General features: G+C 47.5%; 1 protein-coding gene across 13 annotated transcripts in view; it reads right to left on the bottom strand.

The window, feature by feature from the left end:
• Window positions 1-323: 323 nt before the first annotated feature.
• Window positions 324-11,483, bottom strand: part of RASAL2 (RAS protein activator like 2) — a 241,206-nt gene continuing 230,046 nt past the window's right edge. For 3 of the 13 annotated variants that reach the window (XM_033151273.1, XM_033151274.1, XM_033151280.1), the window contains 5 exons: window positions 8,860-8,994; window positions 7,447-7,649; window positions 6,796-6,883; window positions 4,157-4,187; window positions 1,031-1,445 (listed from right to left, as the gene is read on the bottom strand). In XM_033151273.1, coding sequence (XP_033007164.1) covers window positions 1,303-1,445; window positions 4,157-4,187; window positions 6,796-6,883; window positions 7,447-7,649; window positions 8,860-8,994 — 600 coding nt within the window. In that variant the 3' untranslated portion in view covers window positions 1,031-1,302. Of the gene's footprint in view, window positions 775-1,022; window positions 1,446-4,156; window positions 4,188-6,795; window positions 6,884-7,446; window positions 7,650-8,859; window positions 8,995-11,483 lie in introns of those variants that run through there. The other 10 variants (XM_033151275.1, XM_033151278.1, XM_033151276.1 and 7 more) reach the window with 8 other exon arrangements.

Genomic DNA, 11,483 nt, shown 5'->3' with positions numbered 1-11,483 from the left:
ACAGCATGAACAGCTGAAGGATGCTGAGAGGGTCCAGGACTTGTCCATCTTTCAACATAGGTTGCCAAGGTGACGAGACTGAAACCACTTGGGAAGCTGAACTGAACTTCCTCCAGGAAAACATGGAACTGCTTTTCTCTCATGGGCCCTGTAATCCTGAGATCATAAAAGTGCAAGGCTTCATCAATGGTTTGTTCGACAACTCAACATTTCAATTTCTAGACTGGATGAACAGCTAAAGTTTCATTCTGAGATTTCTTAAGACGTTTCCATTCACCCTAACATGCCTCCAGCTTTCATCAGTGCAGACACAGGCCGAGTCCAAAGTGTTTAAAGTTAAAGTTTATTTTGTAATTCTTTGTAGGAATATCAATAAAAGACTTCAAATGTATCTATATCTGTACATATACAAGAAACTGTTCAAAAATATTCACAGAACAAAAATAAATCTTCTTTAGAACAAACCCAGACAATGAAATGCAGAAGTGGTCCAGCATTACTGGCATAAAAATACAGGCTTAGAGAGGGGAACGGGGAAACAAGGTATTGTGTTAAGGGGGAAACCATATCAAAATAAATTATTCAAAGCTAACATTGCAAACGAAACAAAACGAAACAAAGGAAAGGGGAGGAAACAGTCCTGTAAGATGACCTTCTTGTTAAGGCCCAGGAAGCAGCAGAATGATTGTGAAAGAACTTGTGTCACCTCTCTTTCCTCCCAACTCTGTTGGAATCTAAGTTATTAGAAGGATAGAGATTTCTCTGTACCAAGATCAGAATGGTTTTGGGAAGGGGCTTGACCAAGATCAGCACAAAGCTGCCTCAATGCTCCCCAAGCCTGCCTGCCTGCCTGCCACTGGCAGACAAAGGTGGGGGCGGGGGGAAGGCGCCCCCCGGGGTGTGTGACATCACAGCCACCCCCACCCCCGGGATGCTCATCGCTCGCTGCGCACCCTCGGTTGGCACTCACCGGCCACACCCTGCGATGCACCCCACTTGCCGTGCATCCCTCCGTCTCGGGGGGTGTGCCACGCCCCCGGATGTACGCCGCTCCCGGTGCTGGAGCAGGTAGCTCCACCACTGCTGCCTGCCTCAGAGAAGAGGAAAAAGAGGGGAGAGCCTGTTTTGGTGTGACCTTCTTCCACAAGTTCTAGTTGTACAGTATTTCTGCTGCCTCCTGGGCAGGCAGGCAGTCTTGGGGAACATTGAAGGAGTTGGACAGGCTTGGAGTGGGTGGGAGAAATGAGGAGCTGGCAACTGGCAGGTGGGATAAGTTGCAGTTAGCAGCTGCTGTTTTTAAATTCACCGTTCTCCGTGATGGAAAGCCTGGTGGGGTTGGTGGGGGAGATGCCGTTCCGAGCCTGCATGCTGTAGTGTTCCTTCACTTGCGTTAGGGCACTCATGAGCCGCGTGTTGGCCGAGTCCAAAGACAGGATTCTTTTTTCCTGCAACAAAACACACTGATTCAGATCAGAAATGCCCGGCTTCACTGCAGCAAGGCCTTAATGACCTCATAACCTGCAACATCTGTGTCTCAAGGTGAGCAGCAGTTCTCTAAAGGAGGGCTGTTGCTTTTTCACCATAGGCTGATCCAGCCTGGCCAGGGCTCTGCAGCAGAACAGAATGAGCCTGCCTCTTTCTGCTGCCCAGCATCTGTCCTGTGGAAGCTGCCAATTAGCCAGGTTCAAAAGCTGATTTAGTGGTGGATCATGTAAGATCACAGAGGCAAAAGTCAGCAGGGAGATTCCTGGAGATTTAATGGGTTAGTTTTTGAACAGAGGAAAACAGAAAAAGGCAGCAGGAGGATATGAGAAAGAGGATTCTAGAGTGGAAGTGGAGTATGGATTGGGACCCTCCAGAGACACCCTCCCACTGGGAGAGGGCTTGCAATACACCCCAGGGACACTGAAAATTATAAATGCAGATAGATGCCAGCAGTGGGAGGGTGCAGCAGCAACACAGGGGCGCCGGGGGGGGGGAGAGAAAGCAGCCCAAAGCTGGAGGGAAGGAAGTATGCATGACAGGAAGGGGCAAGGGGGGAGAAGGAGAAGGGGGGGGGGGAGTTTGTGCCAAGGGTGGCAGTGATGGTAGGGTGATGGGGAAGATGGCACTGATAAGACACAAAAACCAAACAGGGTGCCTGGCTTCTTAGACCCATTCCAGCTCAGTTACTCCAGGACTCTGCAGAATCAAAAAGCCCTTTCTGGTTTTGATTCAGAAACTAGTGGCTTTTGGGTTAAAGAGACAAGAGAAAGCCGGGGACATGATTGGCGGACATGTAAATCTCTGGCACTATGCGGCAGGGGAGAACCAAATCAAAGAGGCACAAGGACCTGCTTTGGTTTAACCTTAACTTCAAACAAAAACTGACAATCGTGTCAGGCTGGCGGACCTTCTAGTGGAAAAACCACGAGATGTGCTTGGGCATTCCTGTTTCAGCAGGAACTGATGCAACATGCAAGGGCTCTGTAGGGCTCAACACAAATGAGGGAAGGCAGAACAATGTACAGAGGGCACAAACATGAAGGAATGAACACGTCACTTCCCTCTGGATACAAAAGGCAGTAGACACACTGAGCGCTGCAGTTGCAGCACAAACTCTGCTGGTGGAGTGGGGCACAAGCCCTACGGCAATGGGGCACAGCAGCAGCAGTGATGCAAGGTCACTTCCAAAAGCACTACGTTAGCCAAAGGGGTTGGGTTTTCCAACACATCCTCCCAGATGGGGGCAGCTCTGTGTAATCTGAGGTCTGAAATTCTGAGAAAAGTAGCCTGCGCTGGAGGACAGAGGGTTTGACATGCAAGTCTGCTGCTGATGTATGCCTCTGGGCTTCAGGAGAAGCAACCCACAGTTGCCAACATTCATGTGAGAGCTTCCACATTTCCTGCTAAATTCAGAACCCTTAGTGGGCTGGGTAGTTTGGGCTGCTGGGAGCCTTTCACTAAGGGCTTGCCGATCAGAAGGTCGGCGGTTTGAATCCCCGCGACGGGGTGAGCTCCCGTTGCTCGGTCCCTGCTCCTGCCAACCTAGCAGTTCAAAAGCACGAAGTGCAAGTAGATAAATAGGTACTGCTCCAGCGGGAAGGTAAACGGCGTTTCTGTGCACTGCTCTGGTTCGCCAGAAGCAGCTTAGTCATGCTGGCCACATGACCCGGAAGCTGTATGCCGGCTCCCTCGGCCAGTAAAGTGAGATGAGTGCTGCAACCCCAGAGTGGTCCGTGACTGGACCTAATGGTCAGGGGTCCCTTTACCTTTAATGTCCAAAACAGTACACATAAGCGATGAATTTGTGAAGACACTATCCCACTTTTTAAGGCACTACTGCACAGGGGTAATACTTTTAGAGGGAGCAATCTGTCTATACAGACCTGTAGAGGAAGCCTGCCTAAGATCAGCTCTCTTCCTGACTGGTGTCCTCCTCCCTGCCAAAATCTATCAGTTCATTCTCAATAAAAGGAATACCTGTAGTTCCAAAATATCTATCACAAAACAGTACTTTTAAAGGTGTCAAGCCAAAGTCTCTGGCACCAAATGAGGATGCCCAGCACTAGAGATGCTAGAATTTCAGAATCCAGGTTCCACCAACTGGATTCTGGGGGGGGTGGGTGTCTGATTCTGTTAGGCCACATTTTGATGTCCTGCTCAAAAGCCCTAAACATGATCAGGTGTGCAAGGGCCTATGGGAATCAATCTGGGGGGAAACAACTTCCAGTTGCCTCATGACTATCCTTATCTAGTTCATTTTTCTCAATCAGTTTTAAATTATATTAAGATGAGCTCCCTACAACACACCATACTTTCATTGTTGACTCAGAAATAATGACTGCAAAATTGCAGATTAAAAGCACTCATAATCCAGCAAGATCTCTTATTTAAGGTTGACCCTGCTTCTGGTGGCATATGAACATGGGTGCATTTGTCCCTTCTGTGGCGATTCAAATTCAAAAACAAAGGCATGAGCTTGGGAGTTCAAGGAGAGGGGGCGATGATGACACCCCCTCCGTCAAAAAGCAAGCATGGGGCAATCCGAGCTTATTCCAAACTGTCTCTGGATGAGGCACAGGGAGTGGCAGGAGCTGGAATGTGTAGGGGGAGGTGAGTGCGCCAGGCCAGGGCAGGGTGTTTCTCAGCTAGAGAACTGATTGGGTGTACTTGCCTGCTTGAATTATCTCATCCCCATTTAAGACCTGTAATTTAACACAGCAGTGATGTCACTTGCAATCACAAATGGAAGCTCAGCGCACAGTGAAGCTCTGCTAGTTCATGGAGGTGCCGGGGAGAAGTGACATCCAGGGTCCCCAGCAAAAAGAGATTGACTAAAGAAACAAGAACTGCAAGGGGGGTGAAATTTGGGGCAAATCATCCTAAAAGCAAATTCTACGCTGCTCTTTCTGATGTTACAAGGGGGAGAGCTCCTTGCTTCAGAGCACATGGGAGGGAGGGTAAAGCAATGGCCGCATGCACTTCAGCAAACCAGCAGCAACCTGGTTCAGGGCTTTTGCTTCCCACCACTCTTGCAATGGCCTCTCATACAGTTATGATGGCTTCAGCCAGGTTCTTGGTTGCTGTGGGAAACTGAGGCAGCTCTGATGCATTCCTATACCCCTCAGCCATCTTCTGGAGAATAACCCATGAAATAATTAAGTACTGACAGCAGCTAGACTACTAATTGCAAAGAACTGGAAGACTTAAGAAAATACCAACAGTGGAAGATTGGCAAATGAAAATGATTGACTTTATGGAACTTGCTGAGCTTGACAGTGAGACTGTGTGACCAGAGGGAGGAGGCGGTGCAGGAAGATTGGAAAAAAATTAAAATATATTTAAAGAAATATTGTAATATTTGAAATGTTGAAATTCTAAGGAAATATTTAGAGGTTTCTGGAGAAAAATAGGGTTAAGAAAATTATAAAAGGTAATAATAATGGGTAACAAATCATAAACCAGATAGTTTGATAAGGTACAAAAATGAAAGGATGAAACTGCATAAATAAGAATTATATTGAAAACCAGGAAGAGGGGATCAGGGGAAGTCCCACTAAGATGTGAATGAAAAAAATGTGATAATCTTATAAATTTTGTTGTTACTGCTTTGTTTGTATGTTGTGTATTTGTGTGTTATGTTTTATATCTTATAAAATGAATAAAAATAATAAAAAATGCGTTCTGCTCATGATGCGAACGGGGCTCCGGATCCCGTTCACATCCAGAGGTCCCACTGTAACTTGTTCAAAAGCCTAAGTTATAGCAAGGCATTTCTGGTTAGATCTGAACTGAGAAATCATCATGGAACAGCTGGGGAAAGTAGCCAATAGGCAAGCTGCATATTCGAGGGCAAGGGTGAGGAACCTTAGGCCTGGGGGGCCAAATGTGGCCTTTGGACCACACCCTTCTCCAGGCCACACATGTCACCAGCATCTACCTTGAATGCTTCTGCCTGCCTGGAATGTGTTACTACGTGCTACGGTCTTTTCATGCTGGGTAAAGTATATGGGTGATGATGAAAGACACAAAGACAAAGATTATCCAGCAATGATAAATACTCTATGAGGAAATAACTTTGTGTTCCAAGGGCAAGGGGGATTGCACACAAGCACAGCACACAAGAAGAGATCAAAGTGATTTCTTTTCCTGTGTGGCTTAATCCTCTTTTCTCTTTGCTGAGCAGAGAGCCAACAGAAGCCCAGGAAAAACTCCCAAACTCACTCCAGGAAAGCAAGACAAGGCAGTGGTGAACAGAGCCACTTGGCTACCCGGGGCGGCAAACGCGGAGGCACCCCCCGGGGCGGGGCATTGCTCCTCAGCGCGCATGCGGCCTTACGCATGTGTTGCGACGTTGCTCTGCAGCACGTATGCATCGTGACGGCACGATGCACGTGCGGGATGCTGCACATGCGCAGTCCATCCATGCTGGCGCTGCTGCTCCCGCAGCAACCTTATGAGCCGGTGAGCGAGCGGCAACTCGTAAGGCTGCCGCACGCAAATAGCGTAAGGCTGCCCCGTCCGTGCTGCTTTTCACTTTTTTGGAGTGAAGCGTGGCTGCCTGCTGCACACTTTTCTTCTCCTTCCTTCCTGCTGGGCCCTGGTTGGGCGGAGCCACAGGGGCGGGGGGCAGGCCAGCAAGGGGTGTCACGCCAGCCACAAGCGTGACGCCTCGCTTGCCCGCCCCTCGCCCCTGCCCAACCAGGGCCCAGCAGGAAGGGAGGAGAAGAAAAGCGCACGCCGGCCGAGCAAACAAGCAAGCCAGCCGCGGCACCACAGTGCCGAGCGAGGTTTTTGCCAGGCGGTGGGGCTCGGCTTGGGAGTCACCGGTCGCGGGGGCAGGGCCCCGAGTGTCACCCACTCCAGGGTGGAACACGGGGCAGCCAGCCCCCAACGCCCCACACTTGCTCCGCCCCTGAAGACAGGCAAAAATACATGCGCCCACATGCAGCTCCATTTCTCCCAACGCCAACCAAGGCCGGTGCCAAAGGAGGACGTTTCACAACAGGCACCATTCCAAGCCGCAGTCACCCAAGGTCACAAGCCAAAGCTTTGTCTGCGTCTCCAAGAGCACTCAAGAGCAGTCGCTTGGCCCTCGGCTGTGACCTAATGATGCTTTGAGTGTCAGGAGGGTACATGCTTTGACCCTAAAGCAGCAGCAAGCCTGTTCTGTACAAGGGAATAGTCCTTGACTGCCCCACTGAGATGCTGCCATAGGCATTTTCCAGAAGCTGCTTCAGTGCATCAGTCACTGGTCACAGGAAGTGGAATAGTGGGAGCAGTGCCTATAAGCAAGGATACTTCGAGACTAACCTGTGCGTCAATTATTTTCTGTTTAGTGTCAATAACCGCCTGCATCTCGGCATGGTCCTTCTTCAGCTCCTCCTCAACAGCCATCAACCTACGGTAGAGGCAAATGATATAAGAAAGGGATCTGGCTGTGCCTTTGGGGCATCACAGAAAAACAACTCTCAACCCAGCAACTGACTTAAAAGACAAAACCCCCAACACATTGTGTTCCTCAGCCAACAAGCTGCAAGTCTTTCGAGGAGCTATTTGAAGGAAAAGAGGAAGGCCTGAACTCAAAAGGCAACACCCTCACACACAGACATGTGAGAAGATGAGATGGCATTTGAACTCAGGTCCCCCTGTCTGCTTTATGCAGTGGGCTCTAGCTAAAGAACACAGTAGATGATGGAAAACTGACTTCCTGGCTCACCTCCCACCCAATCTGCTGCAGGTTCTTTGCACGATCCTTAGCTGAGTGATTCATCTCCCTTATGTTTCTGGTTCCTATGTGCTAAATAAAGGCAATTTCCTCTTCTGCAAGCTACTGTTACATTCACAAGGGAGCTGCCCACATGTGAAGATGGAAATCTCAGGTTGCAATTCAGAGAAGTCTTTTTGCTCCTTCCTTCAAACTTTCCAGCCTCTCCCACTCAAGACAAGACCCTTTCACTTTACCTGCTAATGATGCTCTTCATCTGACTATCCTTCTCCTCCTGCTGTCTTCGCAACCTCTCCTCACTGTCTTCCAACCTGGCCTTATATTCCATCAGCAACTTCTGCATTTGCTGCTCCTGCACCAGGAGCCGCTGCTCATACTCCTCCAAGCGCTGGCTCGACACCTTCAGGCGATCTTTGAGTTTGGTTATCTCCTGTTCATACTGCAGGTCAGAGGCAAGGATGAGCATTGTTTAGTTAAAGCATTTATTAGCTCAACTTTCCAGTATTCAAGGTGGTGTTCAATTAAAGTAAAAACAGCAAGAAAGATTGTGAAAAAGACCAAAAACAAAACCCACAGCAACCCTCAACTAAACAACGTCAGAAAAGACCAGCTACAGAGCTGAGTTAAAGGCCAAATGGAAGAGATGTATTTTGCAGGGCTGACAGAGGGAAAATGGTGGACACCAGGGGAAATTTCTTTCCAGGGCTCCTGTGACATTTCTCAGTTGGCATGGGTGTTGGTACTTGAAGCAGGGCCTGAGAAGATGATGCAGGAGATGACGTAAGGAGATGCTCTTTGAGATAAATAGGACCCAGGCTGTTTGCATACAGGCAAACCACAGTGCCTCGAACTGGACTGCACTGGAAACATCTGGAAAGCCAGTGCAGGTGCAACAAAACTAGCTGGATGCATTTGCAATGCCTCATATCATAAGGAGATATATAGCAATATTTTGCACTAGCTGAAACTTCCAAGTTGACTTCAAGGGCAGCCCTATGCAGAGCATGATATAGTAGTCAAGCCTGGAGGTTCCAAAAGCATGGATTTGCATTGCAAGGCTCTCTGTGCCCAAGAAGGGATGAGCCTGAAAAGCACGTGAAACCAATAACTTGTTAGCAAAAAGCAGGGCTGGGTCAAAAACAACTGCCAGATTCTGAAGCTGTCCAGCTGAGGGAAATTATCGTTCTGTAAATCACAGAAAAACCTACTCTGTGCTAGTGGCATTGCTACGTATTTGAAGGTCTGAGAGAACATGTTCATGTCACCAATTTGCGTATGTATAGATGGGAAATTAAGGCGGTGGTTTCAGTGCACACTGTAAAAAACAACAACCAGTAACTGAAAAACAGAGGAAGGAGCCCTTAAGCCCCCTGGGAAATTCCCCCAATAATGCCCTTGTTCTGCCCAAGACTTGAAGACATCCTGTTCACCTGTCTGGATTCAGCCTCTATTGGCTATCCCACATCTGCCTGACTTCAGCTTCCAGACACTGATATTATATAGTAAAAACAACAGCATCCAGTTGTTTAATAACTGAAATACAGAGCTGGGTGTCACCAGCACCTTGATGACACCTCACTTGGAAATTTCAGGTGTTTCCCTCTTCTTGCAGACCCGTTTGGGACCCAGAGCTGGCATGCAGCCACTACCTTTTCTGCATGCTTTGCTTCGTCTTGGTTTTGATCAGCATCTTCCTCCTCCTCTTCATACTGCCCATTGTTGAGGACCCAAGCAGCTGTCCTTTCCACAGGTGACATTGTGGCAGAGTCTACAGGTGAATGAATCTGCAAGAGAAGCATGAGAGAGCGTGAGAGACTCCCCATCTCACTGTTTGCCAGAAGGAGAGCTATCCTAGCCACAGGTTACACTCAATGACACCTGGAGCCAAGACACACACTTTGGCAGTGGCACGACAGAGCCTGGTCTCCAGAGTGTGGCTGTGCACACTCCAGTAATGTGCATGAAGGAATCACATTAACAGAGCCCATTCTGTTGCTGCTTCCCATGTGAAGGGAGTGAAGGAAAGTATTTTTATGAATTCCATGGACAGATGCATGCAACATTATCAGTTACCGGTAATAATGTTTTTGCTATAATCTGAAATGCAACACTGTGGGGTGGGTTTTCTAGTGCTGCTTCCATTTTAATATATCACACTGTGGAGGAGTTCAACCCTGTTTCAAGATCTGTTCAGGCTGGACCTGGCCAGGCTTGGGGCATCTTGCTCAAGGTCTCTAGTTTTCATTTGTTGTTGTTGTTGTTCAGTCGTTTAGTCGTGTCCGACTCTTCGTGACCCCATGGAACAGAGCACGCCAGGCATGCCTATCCTTCACTGCCTCTCGCAGTTTGGCCTAGTTTTCATTGGACTTTACTTAAACCTTGTTTGCAGTGACAGTCTCCCGGCCTCTCCTTCAATCCAGGCAAATCACAATTTATAGCAATTCTAGCTTATTAGAAGAGAAGAGTTTTGGACTGCCTGATTGCCGGAAGACAGACTGTGGTATAAATATGATCCATATATTCAATCACAGTGCAACACCCTGCTCAGAGGATGCTTTGGGGTCTGTCAGCAATAGGCCAGCTATCCACTGCTGACAAAACATATCACACTCTGCTTCAGGAAAGTATGCAGCAGGAGCAGGAGCACAATACAAAGCAGACAAGAAAAGATGGTCATTTTTCTGTTCAAGACAAGATGCAGATGGCAAAAAGCTCTTCCTTAACGCCACAGCTGACGGCTTTAACTGCAACCCTATACACCAAGCAGGCGCTACCAGTTGAGACTGGGCTCCTCTGTCCTGCATGGGGCGTTGTACAAGGAAGAGAGACTGTGCAACATGAGCCCCCTTGCTGTCCAGGAAAAAGAATGACTGCTGCACTTAATAGGCCTTGCTTAGAAAGGCTGCCAGGAATTTTTTTTTATCATGAAAGATCATTGACCATTCTTCCAAGGAAGATGAGAGTGCAGAAGGGAACAGATTAGACTGCATTAGTTAGGCTTATGCAACTGCAGCCATCCCATTTATGATTAAGACAACAGCTGTGACGTTTTTAGAAGAGCTGTGGCACTCTTCCTACCTTTGGTATGAATCTACTTTCCCCTTTCTTAGGAGCAGCTCTGGAAAACCAGTTCAGATTTTTCCCCCAATGTGGCTGTTTGCAGAAAGAAAAAGCTGGCAGTAGAGGATGTCAGTTGGCTAGCGCATGTGACGCCAACCTCCCTCCATTCATTCTGCAATCTCTGAAGCAGTTTTGCATGGTTTTGAAAATTGTTTATACCTTTTAAAAAACGAAGGGCTGATCAAGTATTAAATAGTATTTGATTTTCTGCTATAGTTTCGTTTGTAATGAAAACTGTGTTATGTGAAAGAAACCGCTGAGATTATTCTTAAAATGCCATGCCTGTCTCCACGTTAACTTTCAAATTGCAGACTACAACATTGCAAAGGGGCAAGAATAAGCAGCAAACAGATGAAACAGATCAGCAGAAACCTATCATGAGAACTCATCCTAATAAGAATAACTATAGCATTACAAAACATCTATTTTTCATATGCATGTTTTATGTAAACTGATTTAAAGTGCATAGGCTGCAAACAAGCCAGTCCTCACATTAAATGATTGAACGGGTGGGTGGAGAAAGATTCCTGAAAATCACATTCATCACATAAAATTAATCGCTTTCTTTGCTAATATAAGGGTTATAATGCTTCTCTCTACTTCTGCTCTCTGCCTTTCGAGGGACCCATGAGTTCCAATTAGTGCTAGAGGGAGATATGAATAATTGCTGGCTTTTGTATTTTAAAAGAAACAGCAGCCATTGCGTCTTTGTTCTAGTATGCTTTCATGATTCAGTGCTGACCTGTGATCTTCTTGCATTGGTTACATCAAAACAATTAAGTTAATCTGCAAAGAGCTTTCTGAACCTCATCTCCAGGTTTTCACATACTGCAGACAGGGCTTCCACCTTTGCCAGCAACGTTATTTTCTCCCTGCCCCACCCCCTTTTTGCTTAACGTCCAGCCCGAAAGTGTTTTGTGAAACTCAAAGGCTCACTACTCTGCTAGGACTCTTGCTTGGTTCTCATGAAGGCATTTTGCTACTGCTGCTTGTTTGCATTTGTTCCCCACCTACTCACTCAAGAGGAATACAGAACACACAGGGAACTCTTCAAGTCCAATAAAGGGCTCCCCTCTCTTGTTGGGAACAAACAACCATTAATAAGAAAAGGGCAATCGGACAATCAAACTTGCCCACAAAGAGACTGGCCACA

The sequence above is a fragment of the Lacerta agilis genome, chromosome 6, assembly GCF_009819535.1.
Source record: "Lacerta agilis isolate rLacAgi1 chromosome 6, rLacAgi1.pri, whole genome shotgun sequence".
In the NCBI taxonomy this organism is placed as follows: Eukaryota; Metazoa; Chordata; class Lepidosauria; order Squamata; family Lacertidae; genus Lacerta; species Lacerta agilis.
This window is presented reverse-complemented; position numbering and strand designations above follow the sequence as displayed.